This window comes from Artibeus jamaicensis, unplaced genomic scaffold (assembly GCF_021234435.1).
Source record: "Artibeus jamaicensis isolate MK-2021 breed Jamaican fruit bat unplaced genomic scaffold, CSHL_Jam_final contig_76, whole genome shotgun sequence".
NCBI lineage: Eukaryota > Metazoa > Chordata > Mammalia > Chiroptera > Phyllostomidae > Artibeus > Artibeus jamaicensis.
Window position 1 is genome coordinate 24,953,644 of NW_026521954.1, and position 19,501 is coordinate 24,973,144.

Genomic DNA, 19,501 nt, shown 5'->3' on the forward strand with positions numbered 1-19,501 from the left:
CAGGAGCACCGCCAGATACCGGCCGCACGGTTGGTGCTGCGGGAGGGTCATCCCGGGTGCACGTGACGGGGTCTGTAAGGAGGCCCCGTGGCGGGCTGGAGAGTCAGGGAGGGTCCTCCAAGGCAAAGGCCTGACAGGAGCAGGAGTGATCTGGGCAGAGGGCCAGGGTGGGGGGACACGTAAGGCTGAGGAGGTGCAAGAGGCCGGAGCCCTGAGAGGGAGGCAGCGGAAGGGAGCAAGGCCGTGGTTGGGGGTCCACGGGGTTTTCACCAGGAGCGTGTCACGGCAATGCCACGGAGGCCTGTGGGGAAGGATCAGAAGCACCACAGAGCGGTGCGTCCCCACGTTAGAGGACACGGAGACACACACCTGCCGGAGGTCACGGGTCACGGGTCCGGCTGCCTGTGTGACACCCGGTCCCCAGCCTGTGCCATGATGGTGTGGAGAGCCCCTGCTTTCCCTCGGTCTCTGAAACACGAGCCCCGAAACATTATGCCATGGACGGGGCTGGACGGGCAGCCTGCGTGTCCGTGACGAGGTGGGGCGTGGCGGGTGCCCGGCCCCTCAGAGCTCAGGGGAAAAGGGGACGGCGGCACCACCTCCACGGGAGGCCTGGGGTCTGCTCCCAGGTTCTGCCACATCCTGCTGGGCGGCTCCGGGTAGGTCGCCTACCCTCTCTGTGGCTTAGTTTCCTCCTACGGAGGGGGCATGTTCGCGATGCCAACTCCACAGGGTGCCTGAGAGGATGAACTGGGTTAACGTGCGCCAGGTGCTTAGACGGTGGGGGCCGCCAACGCAGCAGCACCACGGACAGCGCCCGGAGCCCCACCGGCCACAGGGAAAGCTGGCCCACCCGGCCTTGCTCAGGCCCCAAGCCGCCCAGTGCTGGTCACGGTTTGACCACAGGTTTTCCGACTGGAAAACTGGTTTGGGGGATTCAGACTTGGGTCCTCCTCAGCAGATGCACCCCCGTGTCCTGCTCTGGGGCAGCATGAAAAGACACATAGCCTGTGCGGGGCTAACAGTGGCCTCGGGTCTGTGCCTTCCCACCCACCCAGCCCTGGCGCCAGAGGGGCGGCCCCATGGACGGACCAGAACGGGGAGGCTTAGAAAGGCGGAGCAACTGGCAGGGACCCCTGTGAGCGACAGAAGCCAGCCAACCTGCTTTTGGCTTCTCAGGCAGCAGAGAACCTGGCAGGTGGAGGGGCCTTGGGCTGCCCCCTCCATTGTCCCCTGCCTAAGGGACCAGCCCAGGCCTCGAGCTGCTGTGCGCTGACGAGGTTCCGGGCCCCAGACTGCTGCCTCACCCCCCCTCATGTCCCAGGGCCGCTCTGGGGATGGGAACCAGACATTTGTTCCAGCCCAAGGGCTGGTGGAATGCCAAGTTCCACCATGAGAACTTGCTCGGGGATGAGAAAAATCAATGGAACCATCTTCACGACTCTCCGGTGCTAAAAATAAAGCAGAGGTCCCTCCACCGAGGCCGCCTGTGCAGCGCCCATTCTGTTCAAGAGGCACTGAACACGAGAGAAGTCGCCCGGCGCTGCCTGATGGTCTCAAAATATCAGCATTCGAGGACGTGAGGATTTTTTAAAGAGGTGTGAAGATGGCATGGGAGCAAAAAAACAATCAGAGAAGAGGCAGGAATTCCGAGAACCAGCCTTAAGTACACAGGGGGCTGTTGTTTAAGGGGGAAAATAGTGCCAGCCACCCGCCGGGGGCCGATCCTGCCAGCCCTTAGGGAACCACTTCTCCTGCCCCTTACGCAGGCCCTCCCTGGTCCAGGTTGCGTCCGTCCGAGAAGCAGCGAATCTGAGCCCGGATCCCGGACCCAGCACCCAGATGCTTCTCTGCAGTGTCTGGGACCTGAGCACCCTGGAGCCCACCTTTACAGGGAGGTGTCTGTGTCCCAAGACCAGATGGAAACTGTGAGCCTCCTGCTCCTGAGTCACCACTTCCAACCATTCGTGAGCACCTACTATGTGCCGGGCCCTGCATCACATGTGGGCGCGGACTGGGCTCCTGACCTCGAGCATTTCGCCAGAACATGGGGGAGGTGGTCACATTAGCAGATGAGGAAGGCCCAGTGCCACAGGGAGTGTGGGCCCAGGGGGGCTCTGACCAGCCTGGGAGGGGCGCAGTGTGGACACCACACAGGTGGCCGAGCGAAGGGGGCCAACAGGAGCCATTCAGGTACAAGAGGAGAAGGATGATCAGAGACGGGGCAGCAGGAGGCAGAGCACGGCCCCCTCCCTCAACAAAGGGAAACTCAGAGGCCTGAGGTGTGAGCAGGCCTGATGCACGGGACCCCAGGGGTGAGGGCAGGGCCGGTCACCAAAGACCACAGGACACTGTCGAGGGAGTTGGACTTTGTCCAGGGGCTGGTGGGGTGTGCTGTGGTCAGACCAAAGTGTCCGATGAGCCACTCTCATGGCTCTGTGGGGGCGGGTGTGCTGGACAAGGTGGGATTCAGGCAACGACGGGCCAGGCAGGACCAATGTGGCTGAGCTGAGCCTCTGACGGGGTGGAGGGGAGGACCTGATGCCAGAGCCACGGGGGGAGAATGCAAGGGCCTGGCACCTCTTCCCACCCGGAGGGCAAGGGCGAGGGCAGCTGGAGGCCCTCGTGTTAAGGCTTGGTGGCAGACGGAGGGAGGCTCTGCACAGGAGAGGCTGGGGCACCCCCGGCCCCTCCCTCAATTCAGAGCAGCCAGTTCTGCGATTAATGGCCAAAACAAGGCCCACTCTTCATTCTTATTGAAAAGCTTCCTTTTCTCTTTAAAACCTCTGCTAAAAAGCAATTCTGCTTAACTAGAAAGTGTTACTGTTTGCACACAAGGACATGGTAATGCAGCTGCAAACTCCCTGAATAGCAGCAACAGCATTAGAACAAGTCAGGACACCAGAGAGCCAGCGTCCTGAGCTCCTGGGCAGGTACCTGCTCAAAGGGCGTCTCAAGTTCGGCGCAAAGCTGTAGCTCAGCGTCAGCCAGGGCTCCCTCGCCTCCTCCCGCACTGGAAATGGAGACGCCTTATCTTGCTGGGCTGCTATCCAACCCATCGTCACACCCGCCACCCGCAGTCCTGACAGTGTCCCTGGGTCCCGTCACTCTGGTGGCTCAGCAGCAGCAGGCCGCATGGAGGGCACGTGCATCCTGATTCCCTGAAGGACCCATCTAACCACGGGGGTCTGCAAGCCACCCCAACCCTACAGTCTCTGCCCACTCCTCCCATCTGCCCAGTGGGCACTGGGGCTCCACAGGCGAGGGCCGCTGGGACCCCCCACTCCGCCGCCTCTGAGGGCCAGGACGCTTTTGTACTCGATCAACTACCGATTCATTTTCACAAAACTGGAGGCTCCACACAGGCAGGACCTGCAGCCAGGAGAGCCCCCGGGTTCCCACGGGGACCCCCAATCCACGGATGCTGCCTTCCTGTCACTGGGCCTCACCTCCCCGCCTGGCTTAGATCTCAGGGTCAACCGCTGTTCCCGCTGCCGCACATACACCACCAGCCCCGTGTCCACTCCTTCACTTGGCAAAGCCGCCCCCCGGCTCCCTCCCTGCAGCCTCAGCCGCCCGGCCGGGGAAACATGCTCGCCAACACGCCCACCCAGGGACCAGCTCGCAGCCCTGACCCCCCGCTGGGAGGCCAGACCTTCTACATGTCCTCGTGTTAACGGTTTCTGACCTGTCCACTCTGGGAGGGCTGGGTCCTCTATCTGATTCCAGCCTCAGGAACAGGGCCCCCCTCACACATCCCTGGGCGGCGTCCTTCCAAAGAGCAGTCTGGTGTCACAGTGGGAATGCAGACTTGGGGGCCGGGGTGTGACACTGGCCAGGAGTGAGCCCCAAGCATGACAGTCTGGACTCCCTGAGACTCGGTTCCTCCATATGAAGAGGAGGACCAGGGAGGCATCTGCGTCACAGGACGTGTGAGGGTGAAATGAGTGGTATTAACACACGTTGACATCGGACAAGAGCCTCACTGTGATTGTTACTATTACGGTGGCCGTCAGTCTTTAGCACGGTGACAGCGGAGCAGCCTGCCTGCTCTGTCCCCTGCAGCCCCTGCTGGGCCGGGCCTTGACCCTGCCCAGGCCCACGATCATGCACCACCGGTTCCTTCCTCACCAGTTGGTGGGGGCTGGACTCAATCCTATGGCCCCTCCCTTGTCCAAACACAGGGGGGCCACCAAGCAGGGCCCCCCTGACTCCACGTGGCTGGGCTTCTCACACCCCAGCTGTCTCTCTAAGCCCTCAGTAGGGCCCCAGAGAAGGGGGTCCAAAAGAGCCTCGGCCGATGGTCTCAGGTGGGTCGGCCATCCCTCCGCCCCCTCACCCCAGAGAGCTGACTTCAGGACCCTTACCTCCCCCTATGTCCCTGGTGATGTCCCAGGGTGACAGGATCCCAGCCACCCTGCAGGTGGCGAGGGGTCAATGTGACCTTCACAGCCTCGGTTTCATAGCGTATGTAAATGAGCTCTACACGGTCTCACATCTGGGCTTCAGTCACGCACTGTGGACTCACGGACGAAGCTGAGCGAAGCAGAGGCCCCCACGCCCGCTCTCTCCCCAGCCAGCCAGCTGTCCCCACAGAAGCCACCGTGGGGGCGAGGGCGGGCAGCAGCGGGAAGGATACTGAAGCTCCTGTCGGTGATGGCCAGGTGCCAGAGGTTGATGCGCAGGTCGTCCGCAGACATGTAGGTCTCGCAGTCACTGTTGACGGAGATGGAGTTGATGTGGTAGGTGTGGCCGTTGGCGAAGACCCTCCGCGGGCTCACCTCCACCATCAGGTCCATGGGCTTCAGCACGGGCACCTACAGGGAGGCAGGGACGTGAGAGCAGGGCCGTGTGGTGGGGGCATGCGTCCCGCACCTGTGGGAAATCGGCAGCGCCATGTGGCCAATGTCTGCCACCGCCAGCCCTGCAGCAAAGCCCACCTCCTTTGCTTGGCCTCCTGGGATTGGTTCTGAGCCCACCATGAGACTTTGAATAAGTGACTGAACCCCTCTGCACCCCAATCTCCGTATCTTTAAAACGGAATGAGAACATCCCATGGCAGAGTCCGCTGATTCTCCACCAAACCTTGGCGAGCCTTCTATCAGGAAGTGACAAGGGGCTGTCCAGAAGAGGACTACATTTCCCAGCTGCCCTTGCAGCCAGTTGTGGACACATGACTGGCCCTGACCAACGGGATGTGAGTGCAGTGATGCCTGGCACTAGGGGCTCAGGTGGTTAAAAAGCGAGTGCGCCACTTCTACCCTGTCTCCCCTTCCACCAAAGGAAGCTCTAGGGGTGGAGGCACATGGAATGGAAGGGGCCTGTGTGTGCCCAACAGGGACACCCACACTGCACTGTTCTAGGAAAGGGAAGGACGTTCTCACAAGCCCTGCCCTGCAGTGCTGGGGTCATTTGTTAGGGCCCCAGTGGAAGCCTCACTTGCTCGGAGGGCAGGTGTGAGGAGGGCTGAGACAGCGTCAGCGAGGTCACCTTTGCCTCCCGCCATACCCTCCACCTAATGCTCACCCCCTCCAGACAGCTAGTGACCCGTGACCCCTCCTGCAAGATCCGGGGGCAACAGCGCCCTGGAAGTGCAGCTGCCCTGGTGGGGAGGGGTGGCCCACCGCCCACACCACAAGCAGGGCTCTCCGCCGACGCTGCTGCGTGTGCCGTGCCCCTCAATCACGAGGAGCTGGCACGGCCACCCCCCCATCACCGGTGAGAAGACCGGTTGCCAAGGTGAACCCGACTTGTCTAAGTCACGGGTCAGGGAATGAGAGTCAGGCCCGGGACCTGGTTATGACAGCCCCAGAGGGTCCCCTGGTGGAGAGGTGCAGACCTGAGGCCTGACCCCAGCCCCACTGGGATGTCACACCTCTGGCCTCAGTTTCCTTTTCTGGAGAGGGGTGGGAGGATGCTGGTGCCTGCTCAGAGTTCACACACCGTGAGTCTCGGGCTGTGCACGGCGCCTTCTGGGCAGAGAGGCTGGCAGTGGAAGGACCTGACACACGGGGAGACACACGTGCGTGTGACACACGGGGAGATCTCAGATGCTGGGAGGGAAATGAACGGGAGCCCCATGGACCGCTGGCTCCGCCGAAAATGCTGGGCCCCTCCTGGGATAACGGCTGCAGCCTTCCCATCAGAAGAAACTCGCACGGACTTGCCTGAGGCTGGCGGTGGGGGCGGGGCGCCATCCTCCAGTTATCCTACGTTAAAGCTAATTGGCTTTCTCCAATTTTATTTGTGCAATTTGACAGTCATTTAGAGGCCAGCGTGTTTAAATGTTTATTTCTTTTTCTTGAGAGCATTGACTACCATTTCATATTTATGATGATTTGCTGGATGCTTCGTGCACCAGCTAGGTCATTTCAGAAAATGTGAGTCATCATCTCCATTTTGCTGGTGAGGAAACTGAGGCAGGGAGCAGGGGAGTGGCAGTGTGTGGAGTAGGGCAGCAGTGTGTCTGGGAGCCTGGGGAGACACTGCCACCACCCAGCCTGGGCAGCACCCATCTCCCACTGGGAGCAGCCAATGCTCCCAGCCGGGGGGGCAAACCAAGGGAGACGGCATTCACGTGACGGGAACCGGCCTTTTCAAATCAGCTAGAATGTGCAAACTGGGACCGAAGAGAGCAGCCACTTCTCGACACTCATCCCTGCTCCTTCAGGACACTCTGCGGCCACCTCCTCTGAGCCAGGCCTGTCCCAGGCACTGTGACACCAAGAAGACTTCGACCCCACCCTTCCCTCAAACTGTGTTCACTGTAGCCTCCGGGCCTAGAGCTGGCCCAGCACACAGTAGGCGCCCCATCTGCGTGTGCCGAATGAGTACTCCGTGTAGCTGTGGACCGGTACCCCTTCAGCAAACACGTCCGACGCACCCACGGCACTGTGGGCAGGGTTCCGGACGCCAGGACAGACAGGCAGCGCCGGTGTGCGTGCACCCTGCCGCAGAAGGGGGAGGCCGATTTCTGCACTTCTCCCCGCAGGACACCACGAACCAGCCTGTGGCTCTCCCGTGAGGCAGGGGCCGTGTGCCTTTGTCACGGAGGAGACAGAGGGCTTAGACCCCTCATCTCTGAAATGGGTGTGAGAATCCCACTTAGTGGGATTGTGGGGAGGGTTCAGTGAGCTATTCCAGCCAGAGTGTGTACAAGGCACATGCTGGCCACAGGTTCGGTCTTATTCTCGATGAAGAATCGGAGGCTGGCGGAGGCTGACAGCCCTGCCCAGGGTCACTCTGCCAGGAAGTAGCAGGCGTGGGATTTGAACCCAGGGCCTGCGACTCCAGACCTCTTTCTTCCATGTCTCACTGCTGGGAGACAGAAGGGTCCTCTCGCCTTTTAATCACAGTGAGGACTGCAGTGTGCGTCAGCCCGCTCTCCGGGCTTCTGGTAAATCAAAGACAACCCTTCCTGTCCGCCTCAGCAAAGGGCTGGAGGCCACTCAGCTCTGCCCACAACTTCCGATGCTCACTCAGCGAGGCGAGGCGGCTTCCAGTGACTTCCCGCCTCCCTCTGGGCCTCGGCTTCCCTCTCTGTGTGACAAGGGTGACCGGGTTGCTCTGTACCCTCAGGTATGGCTGCAAAGCTGCACGTGCAGCCCCGTCCCCGCCAGCTCTCCAGGAGGAGATGGCCACCTCCCCTTGGCTGCTGGGGAAACTGAGGCACAGAGCGGGGGTGACAGCAGGCAGGACCTGAACCCCACTTGGGCTCAAATCTCAAGGGCCCTGGAACCCTCAAATCCCAGTTTTAATCAAAGAGCCACAGGTGCGCTTCCCGCTCGCGGGCCCGTCCAAGGCCCACGGCCTACCTGCAGGGAGGTCACTGTGGACAGGTCCTTCAGCTTCCCTTCTTCGTCTTTCAGGTTATAGCCCTCGGGCCTTTTGTCTCGCTCCGTAATCTTCCACAATTTGATGGTTTTGTCTTTAAAAACAGTGAGACAAACGCAGGATTACGTGGAGAAGGGAGCCTCCGCCCTGGTCCACCCCACGGACCCGCCACGCAGAAACTCCGCAGCCGTCACATGCGGGTGCCCGCTTTCTCCTATGTAAACAGATGCGGTGAACACCTGCGCATACGGGACCCCTGGCTTCCTTCTCTAGCTCCTCACAATGGATCCTAAAGGTGACATCGCCGGGTCAAAGGGCATGACTCATTCAAGGGCACTTGTCAGTTTCTCCACTGACTTCCAGAAAGATTGACTTCACTGTGACCACACTCCAGAGGGAGCTTTGTCCACCCCCCTGCACAGATGAGGAAACTGAGGTTCAGGGCGCCTCCCCAGGGTCACAGGGATGGGACAGAGCACAGGCCTGTGCCCCCAAGTGGCTCTGATGATGGGGTTGAGAAGAGGGGGGATGAGCAGAAGGCGGAGCATGTGGCAAGCGGAGCCTATGGCCCCAGGCCCAGTGCGGGCCGAGGCAGAACCGCCCCAGGGGCCACACCCTTGGAATGGATTGCAGCGAAGCAGGAGTCCAGCCAGGAGCCTCCTCAGGGTCCTGAATGGCAAAGGGCCAGCCAGGCTCCCGAACCCGTGGGTGGTCGCACCACCTAGGGATGACCCCACTCTGGGCAGACTGGGGTTCTGGGGTGCAGAGGAAGAGTTAAGTTTGCCTCACATGTCCCCATGTGTCCTGGCCTCCTGCATCGTAAGTGTCAACCCTCCACACCGGAGGAAAGTATCCCCAACGATGTCACGGTGCTGCCACGTAAACCATGGGACCAGCCCCGTGTCCCACAGGGAAGGGGCTGAGGATGCTGGGACACGCTCACTGCCTGGAACTCACGCGCTTCTCAAATGCGGTTTGTTAGGAGCTCCACAGACCGAGAAAAACGCTCATCATGAAAGCGAGGTGAGAAACAGCATTTGATGATAGATCGCTGCATCACACACCCACAGCTGCGTGCACTCATGCCTGGGCACAGAGGCACACCCACACGCTCGGGTGCACAGACACACACGCACATGCTCAGGTACCCACACTCAGGCATGCACCCACATGCTCAGGCACATCCACACACTCAGGCACTCACACTCAGACACACAGACACACATGCTCAGGCAGCCACACGCTCAGGCGCACAGGCCCTCGCGTGCTCGCAGGCGTGCCACGCCGCACCCCGCCTCACCGTTGGTGGACAGCAGGGAGTGGGCGGCGTTCTGCTGGGGGAGCCATTTGATCTTGTTGATTTTCTCCTCTATCTCCAGGCTCTTGAGATAGTCGAACTCGGGCTCGTGGCTCTGGAAGGTGCTGTAGACGTCATACTCGCCCTGGCTGTGGGGTGCATTCTTGCTCTGCAAGGAGACCCAGACGGGGCCTGAGCTCCAGGCCCGCAGGGCAGGCGGACGGGGACCTGGGCCGGGGCCAGGGCCCGGGTGGGACAAACCACAGAGGGCCCGACAGCCATGGCGACCGGGTGTCCAGCAGGGCCCCTGGACCCACCCAGGGGCCAGGAGAAGCCATGCTCTTTAAATCGCCTCGCTGTGCGCTGTGGCCAAGCCCCTGCTCCACCTTGGCCCAATAAGTTAGGACAACAGTAACAAAGCCAGCTCATGTTTACTGAGCACCTACTATGTGTCGGACACCGAGCTACGTGCGTCTTACACCTCATGTCCTGCTACCCTCAAGGCCCCTCTGTGTCAGGCACCATGACTCTCCCCATTTTACAGGTGCAGCAGCGAGTGGAGGCTCGGGGGCGACCGGACCTGCCAAGGCCACGTGTCCACTGAGTGCAGCTCATTCCCTGGGGTCTGACCTGCTCCTCACGTCCAGGCGTCCGGCCAGGGCCTGACGGAGGCATGACTGCGTTCTGAAGCAGACTTTCACTGGGGCAGAACATCCTGTCACCTCAGACCCAGGCTGGAATACTGTTCCCCGACTTTCCTCGTGGGCGGGTCCCACCCCAGTGTAGGCAGCCCCCTCCCGGTGGAGCCCCCGAACAGTGAGGTGGGGAGTCCATCCGGGCACCAGGGGCCATGTTCCCAGCAGACAATTCAAGTTTATGTGACGACGTGGAAATACAACCGGAACAGAACTGCCCGGGAGCAAATCCAAGACCCTCAACCAGGCGCGATTTCAGGTTTTCTGTTCATTTTTTCAGAAGTACCTATTGTTCCATTTCTTTACCTGTCTTGCTTCCAGAAGCTTTAAAGTTCATTATTTTTGCCTCTAATTCATTACATCTCCCTGGAGTACCGGCTATGACCGAGGTCAGCAGGGCCGGTATTGAGAAAAAAATTAAAGGAGAAAAATTCAAAACCATGAATCTGGCCTCACTGGTTAAATTTCTTTCTGTGGTTTGGCAAAAAGCAGGCTTGGCCTTGCAATCCCCGGTGCGGTGCGCTATCCGCTCCCATGAAATTGACACGCTCTGGCCACGGCCCCGCATGTGGACACTGCATGTGGACAATACTGTGTCCCGCTGAGCTGCCCCAGGGCCCCTGCGCTCCAGTCCCCGTCTGTGAAGTGAGAATGACTGCAGGACCCCTGGGGCCATTGTGAGGGGGGCGCTGGAGGCAAACACAGGTCAAGTCAGACCTCGAGGGGGTGACACTTGGGGACCAAATGTGATGCCCCTCTCTCTCCCCCTCCTTCTCTCCCCCCGCCAGCTCCTATGACCCCAGAACGTGCGTGATGCCCAAGCCGCCCCCTCTCAGTCCTGGTTTCAATCCCTGGGGTTTGCACACTCACTGGTGTGACTACTCCAAGTGTCCGCATCTTTGAAACGGGGGTCAGTCCCCACCCTTTGAGGTGGATAATGAAAGTAAATGAAAATTGCATAGAGAAGGTAGCAAGGTATCTGCACATAGTAGGTGCTCAACAAGTGGGAGCTTTTTTACCACGAGGTTCTTTCAGTGGCTCAAAACCAACACCCCGGGTGGGCTGCTCCGGGCTGCGCTGGTCTTACCCGGATTCTAATGGACCATGACGGTCGCTGGGCAGGGACCCAGAGCTGAGCAAAACCCCGTCCAGCCGAGGGCCAGCCCATGAGTCCTCCCTGTGTGGCCATGGCCGGGACAGTGCCAGTTCACCCAGGCACAGGGCGGTTTAGTTGGAGGCTTGTCCCAGGACAGCAGCTGGCTCTGCTGTCCTGCTTCCCTGGGGTCCAGGACACAGCGAGCAGGTGACAAACATCTGCTGAGCAGCTGCCGGGAGGGCTCCCCGCCCCAAACCCCAGCACACCCTGCTGTCCAGCCCCAGGATCCTGCTGGGAAGGCGGGAGCTTCCCCAGGGACCCACCCTGCAGGATACCGCCCCCCACCCACCAGGGCCCCCCCCCCCGCACCTCCGGCTCCCGCTGGAAGATGACGACCCGGCCACCCTTGTCGCCTGTGGCCAGCAGCTCTCCCGTGTGGTTGAACTCGACAGTAGAGATGATATCGGCTAGAGGAGGAGAAACAGGAAGGCGTGGCTTGTTAGCACCTGAGCGCTGTGCAGTTCAGCACCCCCAGAGGCCCCGTACCCCTGAGCCAGGCCGCCCCGGGAAGCAGGACCCTGAGCGGTGGGGGCCCTGAGCAGGGACCAGCTGCCCTGGCCCCGCCCTGCTGGCTGCAGACCAGAGACCTGCTCTGGGGCGACCTTCACTCTGCCCCCTGCTGCCCTCCAGAAGCAGCTGACGGGTTTCTGCCTGTGCCGACCGGGTGATTGGGGTGCAAATCAGACACTAGCCCAACTCTGGGGGCCACTGAGACCAACTATGCCCCTTCCTTGCCCCTGTCCCTCAACTGCACTCCACTCAGATGGGACCCCTGTGATCTTCTGGTCCCTGGTGGGGACTCTGTAGGCACAAGAACCTCTAATCTGACTCTAACAAACTGAATCGACTTTCCAACAAAGTGCAGATCTGACCGGCCTCCCCGAGAACCCAGGTGGCCGCTGTGCTGACCCTACCCCCTACTTCCTTCTTACAGCTGCCGGGGTGACAGTGGGGGTCTCCGGTCAAAACCCTCCATGGTCCCCAGACCAGATCCTGACCCTCCCAGCCTCCGTCCTCTGTGGCAACCCCCACCCTCAGGGGATCCACCCTGCCAGGGGGCCCGAGGGTCCCCCTGACTCCCTCCCTGCCCCTCCCTCTCCCGGTTCAGTCTTCGCGATGCACACATCCAGCCCCTTCTCTGCCTCTCCTGGGGCAGGTGACCATGCAGCCTCCTACGGTGTCCTCACTTCCTCCCTGCCCCGGCCACAGCAGGCCTCAGCAGGGCGGAGGCGAGAGGGGCCCCCCTCAAAAGCCGCCAGTGGCTCCCCATCTTATCTCAGAGTAAAGCAAAGGCCTCAGAGTGGCGAAGCTGTTAGTGACCCGTGTCCCCGGAGGCAGACCCCATCAGGACCCCAAAGCTTCTGCCCTCTCTGGCACCCAAACGTGGATCCTAGCACAGCTGCCCGCCCTGCCTGGGCTCCAGACTGGCCCCGGGATTCCCTGGGCCTGCAGGACTCCAGCAGACAAGCTGCTGCCAAGGGAAGGACCTACCCAAGCTGCCCATGGGTCTCAGGGAAGGGAGGGAGGAGGCCAGAGAGCTGGACAGGGACAGAGCCCCCCAGACCTGCTCAGCCAAGCCAGCCCCAGGCAGGCCCCAGGGGCCCACACAAGCCTGGATGTGCCGAATCAGCAGACGCGCGGTTACAAATATTTCGTGTTGAAAGCCACAGAGTTCTGTGTTTCTAATTCAGTTCAAGGGAACAGACACCATCTCTCCAGCCGCACCACCCCCGCCAGCCTCTGTCCCCCACCCCTGATCTGTCTGTTCCTGCTCCAGACTCCTTGCTCTTCTCAAAAGTACCAGCAACCTCTTGTCTCCAGAGCTGTTTTCTCAGCGTCAAGTGCTCCTCCCACTTTTATTCAGTACGTACGCTTTCCTTTTCCACTCAGTGCCTGGCAGAGGCCGCCCTGGACCAGCACCGGCCTTCGGAACCACAGGTCAATGCCAGCTTTGCCAGCAAAGAGAAGGGAGAAAGAAGGTGTTTCCAAGCCCGATGACAGGCTAGACATGTTCATCCATCAGGAGAAATGTGCATTTCATTAAACTTAAAAAGACCAGACCGGGCCAGGAAGGCGGCTCTCTGGGAAGCGCTCCCTGACCCTGAGATGCCTGACACTGCCCTCTGCCCAGCCCGGGGCTCTGGCTGCCATGGCCGGAGCCGCAGCCAGCAGTGCTGGGGGCCCGGACGCGGCTCTGGTTCTTGCTATTTTCATCAGGGCCCCCTGAGGGGGAAAGAGCAGGATGTAAAATTGTATATAAAATGCTTTTCACTACAAGACCAGTGATTGCAGCCGTGGTGAACAGCAACCAAACCAGCTGAGAGAAAAGCTGGAAGGGAATTTTCCATCCTGTTAGCAAAGGTTGTTGAAAGGTCATTGACATAAACGATTTTTTCTTCTCTTTCTACATTTCCCTGTTTTCCAGATTTTTCTGTAATGAGTGTCTATTTTAATAGCTCTCCTGAGGTATAAATGGATATGCAAAAATGCACGCATTTAACATATACGGTTTGAAGAGATTGCACATATGCATAATTTATATTACTTTTATGGTGTATGATAACAATGCTATTAAATTAAAGTGGCAGTGTAACCCGGGTGCCCCGAGCCAGTGTGGGCGGGCGTGCGGGAGGTTGCCACAGAAACAGACCCTAACATCTGCGGGCAGTTCACAGTGGCCGTCTGCTCGCACTCCCTGCCTCCTCCGCCCCCACCTCCCGCCCTGAAGGAGGCAGGACCATAACATCTGTCTGCAGCTGCTGAGAGGAACACCCCCGCCCTGGCCCCCGCGACATCCCCCTGAGCTCTTCGTCGATCAGCCAGACGTCCTGGCTTGGCTCTGGGGCCCAGCGCCCTGGCTGTGTGGCCGTGGGCTGGCCACACGCCTCCTCCGACACTCGGTTTTGTCTTCTGCGCCACGGGCAGCATCGCATCTGCCCGGGGTTGAAGCCCCAGCGAGGCGGTGGAGGCCGGGGGTTCAGGAGGAAGAACCACCACCCAAAGGAATCGCCAGTCTCGACCGAACGGAAGGCGGAGGCTCCTCTCATCCTCCCTCCGCGGGACTCACAGCGCCAGCTCAGAGGCGTGTGGAATGGCTCTGAGACCCCACCTCACTGTGTAGCTTTCAGGGTCCTGGCCACCAGGCCCCGCCCCGACCGTCCCACAAAACACCTACGAGGCAACGGCCCGACCACAGGTGTTGTGGGTTGGGTTGTGCTCCCCAGATTGTATGTTGGAGTCCCTGCCCCCCGTACCTGTGACTCGGCCCTTCTTGGAAATAGGATCTTTGCAGGTGATCGAGCTACGATGCACTCAGACTAGACAACAGTGGGTCCCTCACCAGTGACTGGTTCCCTGAGAGGAAGGCCACTGAAAACACAGGGACACAGACACACAGGGAGACAGCCATGCGACAACGGAGGCAGAGGCGGGAGTGACGCGCCTACTATGACGGAGCGCAGGTCCGGCTGCCCACCACTCCGAGAGCCAGAGCTCAAGAGGCAGGTGCTGACATAAAGCAAGCCAGGCAGGACGCTGGGAAGGAGACGAGGGAGCGGCCCTCTGAGGGACCTGTGAGTCCAGGTTGATGCAGCCGAGGAAGTGACCCCTTCAGGGCGGCACGGGGGTGGGCTGGGGCCCTAGGGGACCTCCTGGGGACGGGAACACAGGGCTCGGGTCTTGAGGCGCAGGGAAGGGTGGCCCCAATCGGTGGCTCCCTCTGTCCAAGCCCCGAGCAAGGTGACGGTGCAGCCCCCCCATCCAGAGGTGGCACTGTTTGCTTGCTCACCTTTGACCCTGGCCCGGGACCAGCTTTAGCTGATGGGTTGTGCAGAAAGCTGGAGCCCTGAGCTTCTGCTCTCTGCGGGGCCCCTGCTCTGTCACGGAAACGACCCCCGACTGGCTGGCCGCTGGGCGATGGGAGACCACGTGGTGCAGGCAGAAGCCGCCACCACAGCTGACGTACCCCAGGCCAATCTGCAGCCAGCCAGTCCCCCAAGTGGGACAGAGCCCAGCGAGCCCAGCTGAGACACCTTCCTGACCCACAGACGCAGGCGCTGGAATAGAGGCGTGCGGTCTGAACCCCCGAGCGCTGGGTGGTTTGTTACGCGGCAGTAGCTGGCAGAGACAGGAGGGGCCGCCTGGAGCAGCGCATCACCGCGCCTCTAACGCACAGTGTGCCCATCCCAGCCGGCTCTGCTCCGTGGGCCATTACCCAGCTGTAGAGGAGGGGCAGTCACTACTTCCAAAGAAAGACTTTCCTAGTTGGAGAGAGCTCTTCAGCTGCAGCCCAGCTCTACAGCGGGGCGTGCACCCCCGCCCCCAACCCACGCAAGGTGCCTCGGCTGCACTATGCAGACCACAGTGCCTCCTCACGGAGGCAGGACCAGACAGTCCTGCTCGCCCTTCAGGTCTCACAGCTCCAGGGCCACTCCCTGGGGGAAGCCGCCAAGTCCTCCGTGCTACCAGCTAGTCCCTTCATTTGTGTCACAGTGTCCCACGTCAGGCCTGTGACAGCCCTTGGGGGTGCAGACAGTGGGAGGCAGTGAGAAGACAGAGGCCTTGACACCAGCTGACTCAAGGCTCAGCATCACGGGCCACAGGCCGCGTGGCTTGGAGCAAGCCCCATCTCCCTGAGACGCAGCTTCCTGCCTATAAAGTAGGGCGCTCACTCTGGGCTCACACAGGCCAAGGTGAGGACAGGATTAACGTACAGGACAGGATGCTAACACAGGCTCCTTGTACCCCAATTCAGCAGAGACACCCCAAGATGGGGGCCCAGGCAGCAGAGGGAGTGAGTCCCAACAACCGGGACTGTGTGTGGACCAGGGGACCTGCTCCAGGACTCTGGGACGCTCTGGACCAGAACCCGTCACGCAGCTGCCCCTATGCCCCTCCCCAGCCACTGGGCCTGGGCCTCTTCTGAGTTTTCAGAGACAGGGTCCTACAACCTGCAGATGCACGCGCCTGGCTCTTTCACTCCCCCTCAGTGGGTGCAAGGAAGCCCGGGCTGTAGTGGCCGGCTCCTCCCCGCAGGGCCAGGCGGCTCCCACGGGGCAGCTGTGGGCCCGGCCGCTGCAGCAGCGGACAGGCCTGAGGCCTGGGCAGCTGTGGTCGTGCCTGTGGTCAGCTGGACGCAGTCAGGCTGCAGGGGTGACACCCAGGGCGAAGTCCCGCACAGCCCTCCAGGTGCCACCTGGCAATCAGACCCCTGTGGCAGTCCAGGTCTCAGATGGCCCGAGGCCGGCAGGTGGCCCAAGGTCAAGGTGAAGGGGGCCGAGAGAGGCCCATTTGCTCGCTGTTTTCTCGCAGCACAAGCTCCTGAAAGCCACAAAGCTCCTTCGCTGGCTTCTCTCAGAGGGTCCTGCGCAGACCCACTGGGGTCAGAATCGCTGGCACCTGGCATCTGCCTTTGACCAAAACTCCTGAGGGACACCGGGGTTTGAGAGCCACCGGCCAGGCGCTGACTGGCTGGAATGGGGAACCGTACTTTGCCGACCGCCTGATCCCCAGCAAGGTACAGACACGCCCCGAGCCCCTTTCTGGTCTCTGAAGTGGGCAGGTCGTTTCCGGGCTGTGAGGATTTGACAAGACAACAAAGATCAAAGTCCCTGGCCAGAGAAAACTGCCCCCAAATCGTCACTGCGCTCAGTCCTAGGTCATTATCACGTGCATGCAAACCGAATCGCAACGCTGTGTGGATGTGGGAAGAAGGGGAAGGGTGAGAGTTCAGAAATGAGACGAAGACAGAGAGAGGCTCCGACATGCGCTGAATTTGCCTTCAGGCTCCGGGCTTTGAAGCCCACACTGTCCTGGCTGTCGCTCCACCCCTGAGCCTCAGTTTCCCCATTTGTGTAACGGTGGCGACAGGAGCGGCCCGTGCAAGGTGGCACTGCACACTGCAAAGTGCGGTTCGAGGAGCTGCCGTGGAGAGGCGGCCAGGGGCAATCCGGACGGGTCACCGTGTCTGTCGGGGCAGCTGGCGCGGGCCGGCTTCTGGCCTCCCGCCTCCTGCCCTGGCTCCTGGAGGCCACATGCCCTGCTCTGGCTGCGGCCAACCCCTCAGACCCGGCAGGCGGGCCGCGGGGCCAAATGGCCTGGCGACCAGCCACCTTTCAGGCCTCGTCACATCAGTGTGCCCATCAGTGCCCTCGCCAAGCCTGCATCTGCCTGTCCTGGGGGATTGGGAGGGGAGGCGGGGCTTGGGCACAGAGCTGCGGCTGAGGGCGTGTTGGCACAGCCTGCTGATCCCGTCGGCCTCCACTGCCTCTGTCTGGCCCAGGCCACTGTCACACCTCTCCTGGGAGACTGGCTGCCTCCCCTCTGAGTCTCTGCCTTCGTCCCGGCCCCACCTCCCCAGAGGCCAGAAGGGCTTTTCTGACACTGGACACTCACGTCAGGCGGCCCCCCGCCGCCCTCACTGTCCCTCACTGAGTACACAGGCCTCCCCTTGAGCCAGCCCAGCCTTTCTGCGTTTCCCCAAACGGGGCCATTTATTTCTCCAATTAGCATTTACTGAGCACCTACTAAGTGCCAGACCCTGTACTAGGCAAGGAGAGCCCAGAGGTGGCCAAACGAGAGCTGCACAGCCCCTCTCCCCACAAACTGAGCAAACTGTATGTTGTCCACGCAGAGCCAAGCTCCTTCCTGCCCCCGGCCTCATGGGAAGGTCCCATGTCCCAGCCTCTGGGTGACGGCCTGGCAGAGGACAGCTGTTCCCCTTAAGGGCTGACATGGGGCATAGGCAGTGTCCAGGACACTCCACGTGAGTGGCCGGAACAGCAGTCATAGCCCATCCTCAGGGACACCCCAAGGTGGGCCTAGGGTGAGGGTGGGGACTTGGCAGGCGGGCGGGCAGGGCCCCTGCACTGTCCCGGCTCCCTCACTGGCCAGCTCCCGCATGACGGTCACTGTGACGTGGGGTGTGCGGGTGAAGGCTCAGCCTGGTGCCCAGCCCAGCCATCCCTGGGGTTTGGGTGCTGTACTGTCCGGGGCACACCAGGCTCTGCCTTGCTTCCTGGTGGCAGCCAGTCCCAGCCGCCCTGGGCTCCCCTCTCCAGGCCTCAGGGCTGCGGGGCTCCCAGAACACCAGGCAGTAAACAGAGAGTGGCTGGGGAGACGGCCCCCTTCTGGTCACACACCGGCCGCCCTGGTGGGACCTGAGTCTCAGGGGCAGACTCACGCTCACTGAGAACCCGCCATAGCCAGGCACGGGCTGAGAGCCTCAGCCACGGGTGCTTAACCCTCCCAGTGGCCCTAGTGAGAGGCACTTGGCCGTTTCCTCGGAGGGAAACTGAAGCGTCAGGGGTGGGCCTGTCCTGGTGCTGAGAGCAGGCAGTGCCTACGCAGGCCGGACCCCGGGGCCTGTCCTCCTGATGCTGGGCATGGAGGGGCCAGCCCTGGCCCCTGCTCTGGGAGGCGGCCATGCTCCTCCAGCGACAGTCCAGCACAACCCCCACCCCTGGCGCGCCACTCCCCGCCCTCGCCAGCCCCTCTTCCCACCCAGGCTCCGTGCTCGCAGGTCAAGATGAGCACATTGGGACACCCCCAGGCAGGGCTGGGGACCGCAGTTGTAGGTGTCCCGCCCGAGGTGGGATCTCAGGCCCCATCCCCGGGTTTTCCTGGAGTCATGAGCTCGCAGCCCAAGCGACTATTCTGCTCAGCAGCTGACAGATGCTGGCCCAGCCAGCACCGTGACCACTTCACACCTGCGACCTCACCCAGGGGTAGGGATGGCCTTCGGGGGTGGCACTACTCTCCTGCCCTTCTAGAAAATCTGACCAACGTGAAGACTGGGGGTGCAGCCCCACACTCAGAAGCTGGGGCCTCACTGACGCGGCCTTCAGACCCTCCCCCGCCCCTGCCACCGTGTCTCTCTGTAACACTTCTGCACGCATGTCCTTGGACAGGGCTGGGCACACCGCCCTGGTAGCTGTCTGTGGGATTCTAGGACTAGGGATCCCAACAGTTTATGGATGAAGAAGATGCAGTTCTTTGACCTTCTGGAGACCAAGGGCAAGGCCAAAGTGTGGACCTACAGCTCAGGCTCAACACCGGGCAGAGCCCCGAATTCTGGTGCATCGTAGCTCCAGATCCCTGGTGAGCTGGCCTGGAGGTCTCCTCTCTGCTCTGTGTGGTCCGTGGGCCTGATGGCCAAGTGGCTCCAGGGGCCGCAACTGCGGAGTGGTGACCACAGACCAGCTCTGAGGTGACTGGCAGTGAACTCACAGAGGTCAAGTCACAAGACGGTCATAAGCTCAAATAGCAGAATCCAGGAAGGGACATTTGCTACCTGGACACCACAGTGGGGGGACGATGGTGATGAACAGAGAATTGGGGACCATGACGATGGCTGTCACTTAAGTACCTGCCACACGCCAGAATGGCACCACACACCTACATCCATTGTGCAGCGGAGCAGAACAGTCAGTGGCACCAGCGTCACAGCTGAGGACCCTGGTTCGAGAACTGGCTCTGTCGCTCACCAGCTGTGCAACATTGGGCCAGTGACCCCACCTCTCT

General features: G+C 61.2%; 1 protein-coding gene across 1 annotated transcript in view; it reads right to left on the minus strand.

Moving 5' to 3' along the window:
* PPP2R2C (protein phosphatase 2 regulatory subunit Bgamma) overlaps nt 1-19,501 on the minus strand; it is an 84,306-nt gene that overhangs the window by 24,541 nt on the left and 40,264 nt on the right. The window contains exons 2-5 of the mRNA XM_037126914.2: nt 11,291-11,388; nt 9,134-9,299; nt 7,815-7,927; nt 4,640-4,817 (exon numbers count right to left, since the gene is read on the minus strand). Coding sequence (XP_036982809.1) covers nt 4,640-4,817; nt 7,815-7,927; nt 9,134-9,299; nt 11,291-11,388 — 555 coding nt within the window. The remainder of the gene's footprint in view (nt 1-4,639; nt 4,818-7,814; nt 7,928-9,133; nt 9,300-11,290; nt 11,389-19,501) is intronic.